At 34.3% G+C, this 20,668-nt stretch overlaps 1 protein-coding gene and 1 long non-coding RNA gene across 6 annotated transcripts in view; one reads left to right on the top strand and one right to left on the bottom strand.

Moving 5' to 3' along the window:
• Positions 1-609: 609 nt before the first annotated feature.
• On the bottom strand, positions 610-3,816 carry LOC125790076 (uncharacterized). Its single transcript, XR_007430018.1, has 3 exons — positions 3,493-3,816; positions 1,694-1,746; positions 610-819 (listed from the first exon to the last, which is right to left on the bottom strand). It is a non-coding gene; the product is annotated as an uncharacterized LOC125790076 (long non-coding RNA).
• A 10,223-nt stretch (positions 3,817-14,039) lies between these two features.
• Positions 14,040-20,668, top strand: part of LOC125790068 (uncharacterized) — a 140,687-nt gene continuing 134,058 nt past the window's right edge. For 4 of the 5 annotated variants that reach the window (XR_007430008.1, XM_049473180.1, XM_049473179.1 and 1 more), the window contains exons 1-5: positions 14,040-14,136; positions 17,504-17,550; positions 17,823-18,173; positions 19,798-20,067; positions 20,334-20,384. Coding sequence is in view for 4 of the 5 variants with exons in the window: in XM_049473180.1 (XP_049329137.1) it covers positions 14,108-14,136; positions 17,504-17,550; positions 17,823-18,173; positions 19,798-20,067; positions 20,334-20,384 (748 nt within the window). In the remaining variant the exon portion in view is untranslated. The remainder of the gene's footprint in view (positions 14,137-17,503; positions 17,551-17,822; positions 18,174-19,797; positions 20,068-20,333; positions 20,385-20,668) is intronic. The other variant, XM_049473178.1, reaches the window with a different exon arrangement.

The raw sequence follows: 20,668 nt of genomic DNA, 5'->3' as shown, positions 1-20,668 counted from the left end.
TATATTGCAATTATTCACCCCAGCCAGGGACCTAGGCTTAAATATACCTAAATATATATATATATATATATATATATATATATATATATATATATATATATATATATATATATATATATATTTATGTGTTTATATTTATATTTATATATATATATATATATATATATATATATATATATATATATATATATATATATATATATATATATGTATTATTAAGTAATGTTTTGGATATTATAGAATAGCATAATTAAACAACGGTGCCCAAACTTTTGCACACGACTATATATTTTTTTCTCTTTCTATTACACTCACCCCCATCCCTACTCACTCCTTTATACCCTGTAGCATATATATGGCATTTATATTAAGAATATATGCATCTCTGGAAAAAAATAAGAAACCACTTAAGAACCTCTGGAATATAATCAAGAGGAAGACGGATGATCACAAACCATCAAACCACCAAACTGAACTGCTTGAATTTTTACACCAGGAGTAAAGCAGCATAAAGTTATCCAAAAGCAGTGTGTAAGACTGGTGGAGGAGGAGAACATGATGCCAAGACATGCTATAAAAAACTGTGATTAAAAACCAGGGTTTTTCCACCAAATATTGATTTCTGAATTCTTGAAATTTTTTCCAGAGCTGTATATGGTGTTTATATTAAGATATATATATGTTATGTATATATTAAGCTCTGTGATTGGCTGCAGTCTTCCTGGCCACCACGTCGTAGGTCACACTGTGGTCCGGGGGCATGGTGCCACTCTGAGGGGTATTCACATGCCTGAGACTGGCATAGTGCAGGTCCACCGTCTGTAACACACACACAGATATATACTTTAAAATAAATAGTTAATTAACAGTTATTAATTAGGTTATAAACCATTAATAAACAGTTGCAACACATAAATAGAAAGGTACTAAGAAATGACTGTTAAACTTCAGATTTTACTGTATGCTTTTCTTACTTTGTCTTTTCAATCAGTCACTATTAACATTTCTGTTAATAACTTTATTCCTTTAACTATAATAACATATTAAACGGCTAAACTGGCTTTCTATATTATTATATTTAATATGTTAAAAAGTCATTTTCACTGTTATTCCTTCTATTTATGTATGGTAATAAGTGCTTATTAATGTTTTTAAAGTATTTACAACTCAAATCATAATCATTAATTCTTTATTAACTATTTATAAACCTATTATAAAGGAGCCTTATTTTAAAGTGGAAGAAATGAGGGATGAACATAAAACCACAAATAAACAAGTGCAAATAAAAAAACAGTGATTTTTTTTTAGCTGCTGTAAAATTGTGTAATTTAATTGAAAATAGTAGCATAAAACAGTTTCTCATTCTTAATACAAAAACACTTCTGATTTTAGAGAAGTTTAATTTAAAGTCTAATTAAAAAGCTGTATACAGGCTCATATTACAGCATTTCAAACGTTTGAACATTATTAGTGTTGATGCCTCGAAAATGGGTTGAGTTAAATGGCATCATTTAAGAAAATAATATGAAAAAGTGTAATAAAATAAAGAATATTCACTAGATAACAAACAGCAAGTGGAACCATAATAAAATCTTAATTGTTTAATTGAGAGATCACAGCTACTATATCTCAGGTTTATCTCAGTAAGATAATGATATTATGTGGGGGAAACGATGATGTAAAGCTGCAGTACCTTCAGACTGGAGTTCTCCTTCACACAGTTCTTACAGAAGGACGTCTGGAATCCTGAGGAACAGAGGACTTTTATCATATATATATATATTTTATTTTATTTTATAGTAATTATTTATGTCAGTAAAAAGCAGTAAAACTACAACTCTGATTCAAATAGTGTAATCTTGTCAAGTTTAGAGCTCCTACGTTTCAATAAAAATATAAATTTTTGAAGCTACACATCGATAATGCACTGCAAATGTAAATGATGTGTTGTCTAGGTTGTATTCAGTCAGCAGAGCACCTGCATTTTCTGTTGCCATCTTACATTTAAGTCACAATAAGTCAACCATCGAGCTTTAGAAAAAGTAGGTAGGATAGTTGAGCAAATTGTAAAATGAATTCCTTGGAAATGCATGAATTCCAGCTTTTCAGCTGTTGCTGAAAGCGTTGTCGTGGGAACTGGGAAGAACTTCAGAAATATCAGAAATAGGTGGATTTGTCCCCTCTCAAAAATGATACCACAGAAAAAGCAGAAATTAAACTTTTATTTTTAAAGCTCGTCAAAATCTGCACCCCCGCCATAAAAAGCACCTCCTCTCTGGGGCGCATTTATAATAAAGTTTTAATAATAATAATAATAACCACATTTGTTGTTATATTATTTTAAATATTAGGTTTTTGTCATATATGTATTTAATTCAGACATTGCATGCATAATTTTTTAATAACAGTAAATGTAACATGGAGTAACATGTTTAAATAATAAAGTCACTTTTATTTGGATTAAACTAATCATAAACAGAAGTACAGAATTTTTTTTTCTGTGTTTAACTGTAATTCTGCAAATGTTGTTCTAAGTCATTTTAGCAAACAGAAGTCAAAAAAGCAAGAACAAACTGCATAAACATTGCTCAAAAAGTTTTACTATTCGTACTTGTTCTCGACGGTTGACTTATTATTATGACTTAAATTTAAAGATGGCAGCACCAGAGATTTATCTACACTACAGGATTTATAAAATTTGCTAAGTAATTGATAGGGTGTTGCTATGATGTCTGTGGTGGTTGCTATGATGTTGCTAAGCAGTTGCTAGGTGGTTGTTAAGGTGTTGCTAGGTGGTTGCTATGGTATCCATGGTGGTTTCTATGGTGTTGCTAAGCAGTTGCTGGGTGGTTGCTAAAGTGTTCCTAGGTGGTTGCTAAGGTGTTGCTAGGTGGTTGCTAAGACATTGCTATGGTACCCATGGTGGTTTCTATGGTGTTGCTAAGCAGTTGCTGGGTGGTTGCTAAAGTGTTCCTAGGTGGTTGCTAAGGTGTTGCTAATCAGTTGCTAGGTGGTTGCTAAGGTGTTGTTAGGTTGCTGCTAACTTGTGCTCGACGGTTGACTTATTATTATGACTTAAATTTAAAGATGGCGGCACCAGAGATTTATCTACACTATAGGATTTAAAAATATTTTTTTAATAAACTTCTTCTGCACTTTTTAAGTTATTAATGCCTCGTTTTAAATGTTAGGGCTCCCCGGATTCTAGCAATGAAGTGTGGAGCTACTTTGAGCTGAATAACGGTGTAAAAAGTGATTAATCTGCAGGGTAAAATGTAAAATATATTCTAAAAGCCTGTTTGTGTAAAGTGCAGAAATTACTGGATATCAGAAAGCTGCAGGAGAGCGGAGGAGAGCTATTCAACACAGATAAGAACTTTTTAATCATGTTTCTTGTTGAACAATCGTTATAAAAGTCTGAAATCAGTCATTTCTCAGTGAGATGTGGTGGTTTTCTGGTGATAACCGGATGACCTGGAGCTGAACTCTTACCCGCTCTGTAGGTGATGATGGTGACGCACAGCCCGATCATCAGGACGGTCACCAGGACAGCAGAGACCAGCAGCTTCCAGCACAGGCCGCCGCCCCCCTCGCCTCCCCCACCGCCTGAAACACAAAACCACACTGAGACCCCCGCTCCACTAACCGTCTACCAGAGAAACCGGGGGCCCGACGCGAGGCCCCTCACTTTCACTATGAGAGAACTTTCCACCACAGCTCTTCCTCTGAATCAGAAACGCTGCAGTCTGCAGATCTCCTGCTCAGAAACATCACCACTAAAACTACAAAACTAAAACTACAAACACCACGACCTACCTACAGCTTCCTACAGCTAATAACACGTTTATTACCTCTACTGTTCAATTATTACAAACTTACACTGAAAAACACTTATCTCCAAAAAAACATCACCACTAAAACTACAAAACTAAAACTACAAACACCACAACCTACCTAAAGCTACTTATAGCTAATAACACAATTAATACCTCTCCATATTCACTTATTACAAACATATCGTCGCTGTCCAACAAAAAACACTTATCTCCAAAACAGCAGCTTTACAGGAGACAGGAAAAAACTTCTAAACTTACAATGGAAGTCAATGTAAAAAGAGTTTATTTCAGGTCATTCTGAAGAGTTTCTATTGGTTCGTTCATCAAGAAATTTTGGCACAGTGTAAGACACAATTTGTCTGTTCAAATTATGTAGTAAAATAAAAATCGACAATGGAGATAAGTGTTTTTCATAGGACAGCAATGATATACACTCTCAAAAATACCATTAATATAACTGATATCAAAGTTATTACAAAACATACTAAAAAACATAGAAAATCTAAAAATATAAAAAAGTATAATTACTAACAAGTAATAAAAAACATGAAAAGTACAAAAAACATAAAAAGTGTACATAATAAGACAATACAAATAAATAAAAGCATACAAAGTGGAATTACTAAACAAACGACTAAAAAACTAAAAAGATAAAAAGTGTAAAATTTACTAAAAACAAAAATATAAAAACATGAAAAAAGTGCAAGTACTAAAAAACTAAAAATATAAAAACAAAAGTGTAATTACTAAACAAATTACAAAAAAATATATAAAAACATAAAAAGTGTAATTACTAAAAAAAGGACCGCCCCATAAAAGAATATAGAATGTAATCCTGTCCGTTAGGACTCTATATAGCTTTTTCTTTTTCTTTACATGTTACATGTATTCAGCTCTTATTATTTAGACCTACAAAGAACAGAAGAAGAATTTTATTTTTTCAAACGAACAAAAATTCTTTGAGACAGGCAAATTTGCTGGACTGTAAACTAAAACAAATATTCATAACGTATGATAAAATCTGCTGCATCAGTAAATGTAGTTTCTAAAGATAATGTTTAAACTTAAGGTTAATTATAATATATGATCTAGAAATGTACCTAAAGAAGCCCTGAGGGGGGGAATGACTACACACTGACAGTGAAGGACACCCCCGGTATGCAAATAGAAGTTACCAGAATGTAATGTAAGTAGAACTATATCTATTTAAGATGTGGAGTTTAATAAATTAAAACAGAAACAGGTTAAATCAGCTGATTTCCCTGCGTATCTGTCCATTCCTCTTTTCTCACAGGGTTTCAGTTTCTTTCATGTGATTGGTTGGTTTTCAGACGAGGTTCTCTTTATAAAATCCAGCTTCAGCGTGTTTAACTGTTCTTAGAATACAATACTGACATTGTGAGATTGTTTTAACAATAATCATTAATAAATAATAAGAAAACTACTTTCTACACTTTTGTTTTATTAAATGGTAAATTATATTATGTCTTAATGGAATACATGCATTATGTGTTTTTACCAGCTTTTAGGTGGCACTAAATAACTAAATAAAATGTTCTCTTAAAAAAAATAGTTATATCATTGTTAAATCGATATTAAAACAATGAAAAAAACATTTCTACACAAAAAACAGGATTGGTAAAATAGTAGAAAAAAACCCTTTAGATAGGCATTTTTTTTCAATATCTTGAATACATTTAGTTAAGATTTATACAGCTCTGGAAAGAATGAGGAGATCACTTCAGTTTCTGAATCATCTCATCTCATCTCATTGTCAACCGCTTTATCCGTGAAGGGTCGCGGGGGGGGGGGGGGGCTGGAGCCTATCCCAGCAGGCATCGGGCAGAAGGCAGGATACACCCTGGACAGGCCGCCAATCCATCGCAGGGCAGACAGACACAGACAGACACACAGACACATTCACTCACACACTCACACCAAAGGGGCAATTTCAATCAAGTTCCAATTAGCCTGAACGTGCCGTCTTTGGACTGTGGGAGGAAACCGGAGAACCCGGAGGAAACCCACGCAGACACGGGGAGAACGTGCAAACTCCACACAGAAAGACCAGGGTTGCCCCAGCCGGGAATCGAACCCAGGCCGTCTTGCTGTGAGGCGGAAGTGCTACCCACTGCGCCACCGTGCCGCCCAGTTTCTGAATCAGTTTCTCTGATTTTGCTATTTATAGGTTTATGTTTGAGTAAAATGAACATTGTTGTTTTATTCTATAAACTACAGACAACATTTCTCCCAAATTCCAAATCAAAATATTCTCATTTAGAGCATTTATTTACAGAAAATGAGAAATGGCTGAAATAACAAAAAAAAAAGATGCAGAGCTTTCAGACCTCAAATAATGCAAAGAAAACAAGTTCACATTCATAAAGTTTTAAGAGTTCAGAAATAATCAATATTTGGTGGAATAATCCTGGTTTTTAATCACAGTTTTTTTTTTCATGCATCTTGTCATCGTGTTCTCCTCCACCAGTCTTACACACTGCTTTTGGATAACTTTATGCTGCTTTACTCCTGGTGCAAAAATTCAAGCAGTTCAGTTTGGTGGTTTGATGGTTTGTGATCATCCATCTTCCTCTTGATTATATTCCAGAGGTTTTAAATTTGGTAAAATCAAATAAACTCATCATTTTTAAGTGCTTTTATCTCATTAGTATTATTAGTATTTATATGTACAGCATTTTTATATAATTTTTTTTTATATATAATTTTTAACTGATCTCTTTTTTTTCCCGGAGCTGTATATATAGTCTATTTATATTTTTGTAATTTCTGTGCTTATTTACTGAATGTTTTCAGTGTTTTAACTACCTGAGTGTCTCTTACCTGTTGAATTCAGGTCGATGGCGTCTCCGAACAGCATGTGCTGTCCGTTGAGTCTCCCCCCGCAGTAATACAGTCCTGCATCTGATTCACTAACGTTCACTATGATCAGACTCACTGAGTCGTTCACACTGAGGGTCTGGAAGTGACTGGGATCTAGAGTAAACTGGATTATGATCTGGTTGTTGAGGTTTCCTATGTTGGCTGATAGGATGAGGGTGAGGTGGGCGTGGCGGAGGCGGTACCAGGCCGTGTGGGTGCTGGAGGGGATGTTACAGTGCAGGGTGAGGTTCTCTCCGGGTCTGAGGATACGAGTCTCTGATGATGATGATGAGGATGATGAAGATGTTCTGGAGGAGCCTGAAGAAGATAGTGATCATATATTAGTTATCAGTTATCCATGCTGTTTCCCTGTTGGAAGTAATGCCGGCTCTCCTCAACATATTTAACACTAGAACAGTGCATGTCCTGAAGGAAACGCGGGACAGCTCTACAGCTAAAATTGCTCCCACTGTTCAATTCAGTTTATTTCTGTAGCGCTTCTTACAAAAGTTCTCACAAAGCAGCTTTGGTTCGCTATGGTGGTTCCTTTGGTGTTTCTAAGTGGTTGGTAGGCAGTTGCTATGGTGTCTGTGGTGGGCGCTAAGCTGTTGCAAATTGGTTGTTAGTGGGTTGCTAAGGTGTTGCTAAGCGGTAGCTAAGTGCTTGCAAAGGTGTTGCTATGGTATCCATGGTGGTTGCTAGGTGGTTGCTTTGGTGTCTGTGGTGGTTGCTAAGGCGTTGCTAAGCAGTTGCTAGGTGGTTGCTAAGATGTTTCTATGATGTCTGTGGTGGTTGCTATGGTTGTGCTAAGCAGTTGCTAGGTGGTGTCTGTGGTTGCTTCTATGGTGTTGCTAAGCAGTTGGTAGGTGATTGCTAAGGTGTTGCTAAGCAGTTGCTAGGTGGTTGCTAAGGTTTTGCTAGGTAGTTGCTAGGTGGTTGCTAAGGTGTTGCTATGTAGTTGCCAAGGCATTGCTATGGTATCTATGGTGGTTTCCATGGTGTTGCTAAGCAGTTGGTACGTGGTTGGTAAGGTGTTGCTAGGCAGTTGCTATGTTATCCATGGTGGTTTCTATGGTGTTGCTAGGTGGTTGCTAAGGTATTGCTAAGATGTTGCTATGGTGTCTGTGGTTGTTTTTATGGTGTTGCTAAGCAGTTGCTAGGTGGTTGCTAAGGTGTTGTTAAGTAGTTGCTAGGTGGTTGGTAAGATGTTATTATGGTGTCTGTGGTGGTTGCTATGGTAGTGCTTCGCAGTTGCTAGGTGGTTGCTATGATGCTGCTAGGTGGTTGCTAAGATGTTGCTACGGTGTCTTTGGTGATTGCTATGATGTTGCTAAGCAGTTCCTAGGTGGTTGCTAAGCAGTTGCTATGTTATCCATGGTGGTTTCTATGGTGTTGCTAGGTGGTTGCTAAGGTATTGCTAAGATGTTGCTATGGTGTCTGTGGTTGTTTTTATGGTGTTGCTAAGCAGTTGCTAGGTGGTTGCTAAGGTGTTGTTAAGTAGTTGCTAGGTGGTTGGTAAGAGGTTATTATGGTGTCTGTGGTGGTTGCTATGGTAGTGCTACGCAGTTGTTAGGTGGTTGCTATGATGCTGCTAGGTGGTTGCTAAGATGTTGCTACGGTGTCTTTGGTGATTGCTATGATGTTGCTAAGCAGTTCCTAGGTGGTTGCTAAGCAGTTGCTATGGTATCCATGGTGGTTTCTATGGTGTTGCTAGGTGGTAGCTAAGGTGTTGTTAGGTGGTTGCCAAGATATTGCTATGGTGTCTGTGGTGGTTGCTTTGATGTTGCTAAGTAGTTGCTAGGTGGTCCTGACCGTTCTGCAGGTCTGGGGTGGGTTTCCCGAAAGCTTCGTAACGCTAAGAACTTCGTTATCTCGTACTTAAGATTGATCGTTAATTAAAGAGTGTTTCCCAAACCGGTGCGTAACTAAAGTACTACGTAAACTCGCTCGCAGATTAACGAGTGCCCTCACCCAATCGTTATTTTTAACGAGCTTCTTTAGGGTATCTCTACTTGCAGTTCAGCACCTTAAACACCAGGGACCGCCAATTTTAAGGGAGAAAAATGTTCATTTCCGTGGTTGAAGCAATTATATTATATTACTATTAATTATATTATATTATATTATATTATATTATATTATATTATATTATATTATATTACATTACATTATATTATATTATAATATTCCCCGTGTCTGCGGGTGCTCCGGTTTCCTCCCACAGTCCAAAGACCTAATTGGATGTCGGATAAAAATTAAAAACAGACCCTTAGGTGTGAGTGTGTGAGTGGATGTGTCTGTGTGTCTGTCTGTGTCTGTCTGCCCTGCGACGGATTGGCGGCCTTTCCAGGGTGTATAGCCGGCTGGTATAGACTCCAGCCCCCCCGCGACCCTAAACGGATAAAGCGGTTGACGATGAGTGAGTAAGTGAGTGAATGAGTTATATTATATTATATTATATTATATTATATTATATTATATTATATTATATTATATTATATTATATTATATTGGCGTATAATGCCATATATAATGCCAATTTGTCTGTGGCTTGTCTAACTGGGCAAACCCATTATTAAAATCCAGATTCCTGTAGATGATGCTCACGGTCTAAGCAAAGCTGCAAAGTCAGCAAGTCCGTGGATTCTGTAATCAGGCTGTTACTGTGGAATACACGCAAATATACACAATTCCCACCAGACCGGGAATTACAGCACAACATTATATATTTCCATGCTATTGGGAAAATTCCTGGTACTGTAGGTCCGGTGCAGGGGACGCCTGCGGTGTCTTTAATCACACCTACGCGTATTGTAAAGGGTATCGGTGAATGTGCAGGTAATATTTAATAATATTCCTTATTCAGGTGCTTCTAACCAACATTGTGGCCGTTCATCTGGGCAAACTCTGGGGTGTGTCAGCTCGCAAATATATAAATACCAGTCAAAAGTTGGACACGTCTCATTCATTGTTTTTATTATTTTTTTTTACATTGTGGATTAATATTAAAATCATGAAAACTATTAATTGACGCATATGGAATTATCTAGTAAACAAAAAGGTGCATGGCCTTCAATCCCCTGACCTAAACCCAACTGAGATGGTGATTGGATGAGCATACTCATGTTGGTTTAATATATATAACATACGTATATGTATTATTATATTATTTTTATATTTTTTATATATTATATCTTTTATATTATTATTAATAATTATAATAATAAATTAATATTACTCGCCAAATTACTATTAATAATATTAGTATAATATATATTAATATAATATATATATATACATATATATATATGTATATATATTAACAATAATAGTTTTAAAAAAGTAAAAAAGTTAAATTTTTTTTTAATAGATTAGATTTTCGAGTATTTATTTAGTCATATGTATCTTTAGGAGTATTTTATTAATGCCAAAGTACATCCTTTTGTAATTTAAATTTCAGAATATGTATAATATTGATGATTACAACACATTTCTACGTTTTTAGGGTCTAATAGTGAATAAATACTGCATATTGGCAATGTTGAATCGATATTTGTGGATCTATTGAGCGCGCTGTTTTTGGGGAGGAGTCAACAAAGACGTTATTTAACCTCGTTCGTTAATTTTCGCTTTGCGAAGCTCTTTTGGAAACACTCGCAGAACTGGCTCGTTCTTTACTCACGTCATTCGTTACTTCGTTCGTTATTCGCTAAGATTGATCGTTTTCGGGAAACCCACCCCTGATCAGCAGCTACAGGAAACCATTGGTTGAGGTTTTTGCTGCTAAAGGAGGATCAACCAGTTATTAAATCCAAAGATTCACATACTTTTCTTCCTCACTGTGAATATTAACATGCTGTGTTCAATAAAATCATGCAACTATAAAATTGTTTGTGTGGTTTTAGTTTAAGCAGACTGTGTTTGTTTATTGTTGTGATTTAGATGTAGATCAGGACACAGTTAATCACCAATTTATACAGAAATCCAAGTTTAATCCCAAAGAGTTCACACACTTTTTTCTGCAGCTGTATTTATAAGAATGTCTCAGTTCAATGCTATTAATCACTCAGGCGCTGTGTATTGATCTTCGATTAGACTAAGGGGTTTTTAATGCAGCTGAGTAACACAGGGAAATAAACCACAGCGTCCAAATTAATACAGCTTTTAAACTGAATAAATCACAGTACTAATGCACTACTCTAACTGATGATATTCAGTCTCCATCAATAAATCACTTTATCACTTAGAACCTGCTTAACAAAGCGAAGTAGACCGAAAGATACTCAAAATCTAGACATCATGCCCATATCCATATAAATTCAGGAATAAAAATTATAAAAATAGAGTTATTGATTATCTATCAGTCTGGAAAATGATATAAAATCATTTATTTCTAAAGCTTTGAGACTCCAGAGAACCACAGTGATTCACTATTATTATTCACTAGTGGAGAAAAAACATGGAACACTGGTGAACCTTCCCAGGAGTGACCAGCCGACCGAACAATATTACTCCAAAAGGGCAGAAGATCCCAAAAGAACCCAGCATTTCAGAAAAATAACAATTATATAAATTATATAAATAAAACAATTAAATAGAAATACAGAAAGTAAGAAATGAAATAGAATAAATCACAATACTGATGCACTACTCTACTGATGATATTCAGTAATAAACAGAGAAAGGTTCAGTCATACTGAGAATCAGACTGACTTTATATCACATCAGACTGAGAATATCACTCTGTCTATATTCTCTATTATATATTCTATTCATCTATAAAACATAAAGACATTTTATAAAAAAAATGATTTATACAACTAAGAGAAATGTGTGAATATTATATTTTTCTGCCTACAATAAAATGTAAATATTATATATAGTTTTAAAATAATATTAAATTAAATAAAATCATATTTTAACCCAGTCTCTAACAATAGCACTGTACTACTGTCTCCTCTATTAATTTCACATTAAAAGTTAAGAAATTATTAAACATCACTAATTTTTAAAACTTAAGAATATTTTAAATAATAATCAATTGAGACATTAGTTTAAAAAACATTTGGAGTGGTTAATAATATCATTATGTTGTAATTACTGTTGATAAATGTACAATGTTTTATAAAGTGTTTCTGGATTTTCTTATTTTATAAACTCTGTATAAAGAGATGTTTTATTCCCACTTTATTTCATTTATCTGTGATTAATAACTGCATTTATTATGTGACCTTAGGATTTTTAAAATGTGTTGTATAAAACCTTTACACAAACTAATTTTTACAAAATTGTTATGCACATACAGCTCTGGAAAAGTATAAGAGAGCACTTAAAATGATCAGTTTCTTTAATTTTAGCAAATTAAAAACCTCTGGAATATAATCAAGAGGAAGATGGATGATCACAAGCCATCAAACCACCAAACTGAACTGCTTGAATTTTTGCACCAGGAGTAAAGCAGCATAAAGTTATCCAAAAGCAGTGTGTAAGACTGGTGGAGGAGGAGAACATGATGCCAAGATGCACAAAAAAACTGTGATTAAAACCAGGATTATTCCACCAAATATTGATTATTTCTGAACTCTTAAAACTTTATGAATATGAACTTGTTTTCTTTGCATTATTTGAGGTCTGAAAGCTCTGTATCTTTTTTGTTATTTCAGTCATTTCTCATTTTCTGTAAATAAATGCTCTAAATGAGAATATTTTATTTGTAATTTGGGAGAAATGTTGTCTGTAGTTTATAGAATAAAACAACAATGTTCATTTTACTCAAATATAAACCTATAAATAGCAAAATCAAAGAAACTGATTCAGAAACTGAAGTACTCTCTTCATTTTTTTTCAGAGCTGCATATTAATATAATTACACTCCGTTCTAAAACTACAGGAAATAAGACCATCTAATTTACAGTAAAATTTGAATATTAGTTTTGTCAGTGTGAACAGATTTTTACAGATCAATAACTGAATACCCAACAGCAACAGACTGAATTCATCAGACATAGCAATGAAATGACATGTTTAGCAGATTATGAACACAACATCTTCAATAAATATCTGCATCAATCAATTAACAAATCAATCAATCAATCAATAAAATTATTAACACTCACATAATATAGCTCAAACAATAGGTCTAACATTCAGATCTCAATCCCTTAATCAATTAATCTTTTAACCAACCCCAGAGTTCAGTTTATGAATTAGTCAGGTAACTTAGTTGATCAATCAATCAATTAATCAATCAATCAAACAAGTAGCTCAACTGATTACCCAATCAGGGAATTAATTATGAATCAACGAACGAATCAGTTTATTATAATAAACGATCCCTCTAAAGAATGAATGACTGGATGAAGGAAGAAATCAAAGCTCAACCAGTGTGTTAATTAAATAATAAAAAAGAGAAGAAAAAAATTAAATAATCAATTACTTAATTAACCAATACGTCAGATAAATCCATCTATTAATAAGCCAATTAAAACCATAATTAATTAATTAATTTGTGAATTGAATGACTGCAATTAGCAGATAACAGAAATATTAGATTATTGATTATACTCACTGAATAAAACAGCCAGAAAAACAGCAAAACACAGCAGCCTGCACATCTCCATCTATCTATCTATCTATCTATCAATCTATCTATCTATCTATCTATCTATCTATCTATCTATCTATCTATCTATCTATCTATCTATCTATACATACTGATCTATCTATCTATCTATACTGATCTATCTATCTATCTATATTGATCTATCTATCTATCTATCTATCTATCTATCTATCTATCTATCTATCTATCTATCTATACTGATCTATCTATCTATCTATATTGATCTATCTATCTATACTGATCTATCTATCTATCTATCTATCTATCTATCTGTCTGTCTGTATATCTGTATATCTGAGTGTCTCTGTTCCTCTGTAGGTTGAGTGTGAAAAGCTGACAGTTGTTTTTGTATATAAACACCTCTCTCTCTCTCTCTCTCTCTCTCTCTCTTTCTCTCTCTCTTTCTGTGTGTGTGTGTGATTTGTGTGTGTGTGTGTGTGTGTGTGTGATGGGGGGGGGGGGTGGTCTTCTCTGTAAATGGACTGAGGCTGGGGGTCTAAACCACACTCAGTTTCTGACCAACACGATCAATAACTCAGGAACTCAGTAACTCAGTAACTCGGTCTCAGAGTTTCGTTTATCAGAAATCTGAAACAGAGAGAGAGAGAGAGAGGGAAGGAAAAAGAGAGAGAGAACGAGAGGTGGAGAGAGAGAGGGAGGAGGAGAGAGAAGGGGCGGGGCCAGTTTTTTATTTTAGTGAGGCTCGTGCGCATCCCCTCCTTCACTCACCTCTCCTCACAGACAGCACGAGCTCATCCCTAAAAACAGCATGGGCGCGAGGAGGAGCATCAGCTGCAGGTGAGGAAACATCTCAGCATCTTCAGGCTGCACCCTGCAGTATAACACACTTTATACTTTACATTTATTTATTCATTTATTTATTTAGTGCATTAGAATTAATATTATACATTTTAAAAATGCATAGATATTTATTTATTATTTTTTATTATATATTATTTTAAACACCTGTTGGATTAAAACTTGTTTTTATCATTTTATTAGTTTTAGACTTTTTTTATCTGTAAATTCTGCAGGTTTGCAGTTATATAATAACTATAGAATAATATATATTATTATTAAAGTATATTTGTTCTGAGAAGTTGTGTAATAATATTACAGCAGTCTGTATGTAGTCTGGTAGAGACGGTGCTGTTCTCAGTCTGACCGCTAGGGGCAGTTTAAGTTTCGTTTCTGTGTAACACTGACGCACAGCTGCTCTCCTAAGTCCCGCCCTCCTCTTCCTCCTCCTGCGCTGGGATTGGCTGGCAGTTCACGCTCAGCCAGTCCGGGTTCAGAGGGCGTGGCCTGTGGCTCACAGGTGGGCGTGGTTTATGTGTAAACGGGTGGGAAGTGAAAGTGTGAGTGAGGAGATGAGGTGTGATTATGGGGAATATGAAACTGGCTGAGCTCAGGCTGCTGATTGGGAACTTTAGGTGTGAAATCTGAACAGAAACTTAAGCCTCACTCAGAATAAAGTTACTGACAAACTCAGAAACTTACATTATCACATTAAAAAAAGAAATAATACAGTAAATAACTGTTTAAATATATTGCAAAATGTCAAAACTCAATGCATCTTGCTGTACCCTATGAAGACAGCTGCAACCTGGACTATATATATATATATTAGTATATTGGACTTTATATATATATATTAGTAAAAAAAATATTGTTGTTTTATTCTATAAACTACAGACAACATTTCTCCCAAATTCCAAATAAAAATATTGTCATTTAGAGCATTTATTTACAGAAAATGAGAAATGACTGAAATAACACAAATAATAATTTTCTTGTTTTATTTTATACTACACATCAGTCACAACTCACAAATCTACCACGTGTAAAAACATCTTTTTTTAACCCAATTACAGACTATAAAAAGTAACATATTCAAAGATTAAAGGAGATTTTCTTGTCATTTCACATCATATGTGGTACACGAGGTGGATCGAAATCGTAATCTCGTGGTCCAGTTTACACCCAAAAGAGCAATTGTTAAAAAAATATAAATATAAAGATGAAATAAAATAGAATAAAAATAAAATAATACTAATTAATAGATAACATAAATACACAAAATATAAAGGAGTAGGGAAGTAACAGCAACATGTTTACTCCAATTCTGAATAAATATTAATAAAATTGACCCAATTGGTTTTGACTAATAAATCTAACAATTCTTATTATGTTACACAAAAAATAACAGGGTGATGATTTTAAACTCCTAATGTGAAACCTGAACAGAGACAGCGTCAGAATTTCCCAACTCTCAGCACTTTCCACTCCTACCGACCGATAGATTATTATTATTATTATTATTATTATTATTATTATTATTATTATTATTATTATTATTATTATTATTATTATATATTTAATCATTATTATCAGCATTTTTATTTTATTATTATTATTATTATTATTATTAGTAGTAGTAGTAGTAGTAGTAGTAGTAGTTGTAGTATTGTTATTATGGAGGACCCTGTTTATAAGTATATTACATAACTTAAAGTGAACACAAGTAAATAATAGATAAATTAAATATGAAAAACAAATAAATAACAGGGTGATGATTAATTTAAACTCTTACCATGAAACCTGAACAGATACAGCGTCAGAATTTGCACACTCTCAGCACTTTCCACTCCTACCGACCAATAGATAGATGGATGGATGGATGAATAGATATATTATTATTATTATTATTATTATTATTATTATTATTATTATTATTATTATTATTATTATTATTATTATTATTATTATTAAGTAGGACCCTGTTTAAAAATATATTACATAACTCAAAGTGAACACAAGTAAATAAAAGATAAATTAAATCATGAAATTCGGATACTATATATTAATACCAATAGACAAAAAAAATAAAATAGAGCAAAAAGGAAGATTTTGTATGATAGTAACAACACAACACAAAATATAAACTATGATAACAGAGTGAAACATGAACAAAGCATAAAATAATAATAATAATAAGAATAAGAATAAGAATAATAAGAATAAGAATATTTTTTATTAATAGATGTATGTAAGTAATCGATTGTAATCCAGATGATGTGACTAATTCTGGGTGTTTTTGTGGAGTAAGGGGAAATACTCTGTGGTCAGGGGAGTTTCAGTGAACTCACCTGCTACTGAAATCCAGTGAGAGAAGAAGATCTGATAATAATACCTCTAATAATACCTGCTGATTAATTATTAATCCTAATCTTATACTGACACACCTGCACTGCATTAACAGCTTATATAATAACATTACTGAATAGTTTAATCTTGCCTCAAATAACTATTAAATATTAACTAAACTTTTATTTTACACAACCGATTATTATCTTTAGCATTTGCAGCATTAGAATTAACAGCATCTTAGCTCCACCCACTGCATAGGAAAATGCACTTAGAGATTAGTTTTATATGTAAATTAAATTACAAATCAAATGTATTATTATTATTAATTCAACAGCAGTTTAGCTCCACCCACCGCATAGGAAAAATAACAATCTGCACTTTGAGATTAGTTTCAAATGTAAATTTAATTACAAATGAAATGTATTATTATTATTATTATTATTATTATTATTATTATTATTATTATTATTATTATTATTATTTTTGTATTATTATTCAAATCTATACACAGTTATCAGCCAATCAAACAGCAGCATAGCCCCGCCCACTGAAAATAAAATATATTATTATTATTATTATTATTATTATTATTATTATTATTATTATTATTCAAATCTATAGACATTTATCAGCCAATCAAACAGCAGCATAACCCCACCCACTGCAAATAAAATATATTATTATTATTATTATTATTATTATTATTTTATTAATTTATTATTATTATTTTATTTTTATTATTATTAGTATTATTATTAGTATTATTCAAATCTATAGACATTTATCAGCCAATCATAAAGCTAACAAAATAACAAAGCTAAAAATAATAATTACACTTCAATTAACTTAAAAAATGATATTTTAAAATAGATGTATTGATTTTGAATTTATTTTCAGGTCTGAAAGGGTTAATTAGCGCAGTGATTAAAGCAGAATCAGGACTGAATGAGCTGTGCTGGTCAGTAAGGGTATATTTGTGCTGATGGTGTTGATAATGTTGACTGTGTGTTTTTAGGGCGTGTACAGTTACAGTCACATGGTTCTGCCTCCTGGTCCGTGTGGGTGAGTCTCTCTTTAATCACCTCAGTCCAGCATCTATAGAAATGTAGTTTATTATATTATATTTACCTCATTTTTACCACAATTAGGTGTACTTTTCCCATGGTTACGACAGCAAAGACACACTGAGACGCTCTAAATCAAGCTGCACGGTAGACTACTTGCCTATAGTTTTGGGCTATATTAGGGCCGGCAGTCTTTTCAGTTGAGTTAATCTAAATGTTTTGATGATTTATTTGGTTAACCTTTATTAACCGGACTCCTCCCTCCTGCAGGCTCCTCCCCTCTGTCCTCGGTGGTCCACACCTGGTCAGGTGTTGGTCTGCAGGCTGTGCTGCCGTGTACCTGGGGGACGCAGGTATCGGACAGGCCCCGGTCTCCGTATATCCAGTGGGAGACGCTGACCCACACGGTGTTTGAGCGAATGGGGGAGCGGATGTTTCAGGGCGAGTCCTTCAGGAACCGGGTGGACGTCCCGCTGGAGATCCTGGACGAGGGGAACTGCTCGCTCTTCTTCAGGGACGTCCAGTTCAGCGACGCCGGGATCTACGAGAGTTACCTGGTGGTGGGAGAGAACCAGGTGCAGCGGAGGATCTTCCTCCAGAGCGTCCAGCTGCTGGTGTTCGGTGAGGAACCGGAACTAACGAGTCCTATAGACTAATTCACTAAAACAACAACGATAATAACGGTTCTGGCCTTAGGTAACCAGTAAATGACCGGTTACAGTCTAAAATGTGCTATGGGTCAGTGGTGTAACAATATGAAACGTTCTATAAGTCAGTGGTGTAACATTGAAATATTTTATAGATCATTAGTGTAATAGTCTGAAACACTTTATAGATCAGTGGTGTAATGTCTGAGTTTGTTTTAGGTCAGTGGTGTAACAAATGCAAGGTTTTATAGGTCAGTATCGTAATGTCTGAAATGTGTCTTAGGTCAGTGGTGTAACAGTCTGAAATGTGTCTTAGGTCAGTGGTGTAACAGTCTGAAATGTGTCTTAGGTCAGTGGTGTAACAATGTGGAATGTTTTATAGGACAGTGTACTTCTAGAGCTTTCAGTGTTGTAAAAGTTAGTTTTAGAAGTTAGTGCTGTAATAGTGTTGTCAGTGGTGTAACATATGAATAGATTATTAGAGTAATAGTGTGAACAATTTTATAGGTCTGCTGTTTAACTGTTTGAAATGTGTATAACAATGTGAAATATTTTATAGGTCAGTAGTGTAATAATGTGAAATATTTTATAGGTCAGTAGTGTAATAATGTGAAATATTTTATAGGTCAGTAGTGTAACAATGTGAAATATTTTATAGGTCAGTAGTGTAACAATGTGAAATATTTTTTCACATTTTTATATTTTATCAGTGGTGCAATATTGTGGAATGTGTCTTAGGTCAGTGGTGCAACACTGTGAAATGTATTATAGGTCAGTAGTGTAACAGTGTGGAATGTATTATAGGTCAGTGGTGTAACAGTGATGAATGCATTTTAAGTCAGTGGTGTAACATTGTGGAATGCATTACAGTTTAGTAGTGTAACACTGGAATACTTTATAGGTCAGTGGTGTAACAGTGTGGAAAGCATTGTAGGTCAGTGGTGTAATGTCTGAAATGTGTTTTGGTCAGTGATGTAAGAGTCTAAAATGTGTTTTAGGTCAGTGGTGTAACAATGTGGAATGTATTATAGGTCAGTATTGTTCTAGAGCTTTCAGTGTTGTAAAAGTTAGAAGTTACATGTTGAAGTTAGTGATGTAATAGTGTTGTCAGTGGTGTAACAATATGAAAGGTTTTTATAGGTCAGCAATGTAACAGTGTATAATGCATAATAAGTCAGTGGTGCAACAATGTGAAATATTTTATGAATTATTAGAGTAATAGTGTGGAACTTTTTTATACGTCAGCAGTTTAACAGTGTGGAATGTATCATAGGTCAGTGGAGCAAAAGTGGAATACTTTATAGGTCAGTGGCGTAACAGTGTGGAATGTATTATAGGTCAGTTGTGTAACAATCTGAATTTTTTATGTGTTGTAAAAGTTAGAAGTTAGATGTAAAAGTTAGTGATGTAACAGTGTTGTCAGTAGTGTAACACTGGAATACTTAATAGGTCAGTGGTGTAACATATAAAAGGGTTTTATAGGTCAGCAGTGCAACAGTATGCAATGTTTTAACGTGTGTTTACTGAATGTTAATTCTATGCTTCCAGCTGTTTTTTTAAGCGTTATATGTTTTTTATATATTGTTGTATCTGAGCAGATCATAAGCTGGAGCAGCGGGTGGAGGCGGGTAAAGACCTGGTTCTGGATCTGTACACCGCCCACGCTCACACGCTGGTGTTCGAGAGCGTGATCACGCCCGGGTGGGCGGAGCTCTGGCAGCGAGGGAAAGCCAGGAACCGGGACTCTCGCCTGCAGGAGAACGAGGACAGCCTGGTGATCAGGGGCGTCCAGCCCGGAGACAGCGGGACATACAGGGTGGTGGACTCGGACGGTCTCGCCCTGAGCACCGTCAAAATCACCGTCACCGGTACAGCTCACTTAATATATATAATAATATATATACAATAATATATAATCACTTAATAACAACCTGTAACTGTGATAACTGTGATACCTGTAGCAGGTCTCAGAGTAGTAAGATATGGATGATATATATATATATATATATATATATATATATATATATATATATATATACTAGTACAGTGATGTACTACACCACTGTAGCAGAACTGAGTGTAGAATTTGTTACTGATTTAGTTAAAATTTAAATTTTTATTTATATTCCCACAGATCCTGTTCCAACTAAATCTACAGTGGTGCAGGAAAAGCAGCTCTCTGTGGGTAAGGGTGTAATTATTATGAGATAACATGTTACTGAATGGAAGTGTTTGTGGGGCTACATAAAACCTCTATATCCCTTTAATAACAGCTGATATAAACCTACTTAAACTTTTATAAAGGTTTATTCCAACAAACAATCCGTTCTAAATAGCTTTACTCTGTGTTACATTTCCAATTACGTTAGTTATGAATGCATTATAACACTAATAACAACAGTAGAAAATAAAATTACTGTTAGAAACAGTGCAGACTTTGTCAGCTTGTAATGGTGTGGTGAGTGGTGT

This window comes from Astyanax mexicanus, unplaced genomic scaffold, assembly GCF_023375975.1.
Source record: "Astyanax mexicanus isolate ESR-SI-001 unplaced genomic scaffold, AstMex3_surface scaffold_34, whole genome shotgun sequence".
In the NCBI taxonomy this organism is placed as follows: domain Eukaryota; kingdom Metazoa; phylum Chordata; class Actinopteri; order Characiformes; family Acestrorhamphidae; genus Astyanax; species Astyanax mexicanus.
This window is presented reverse-complemented; position numbering and strand designations above follow the sequence as displayed.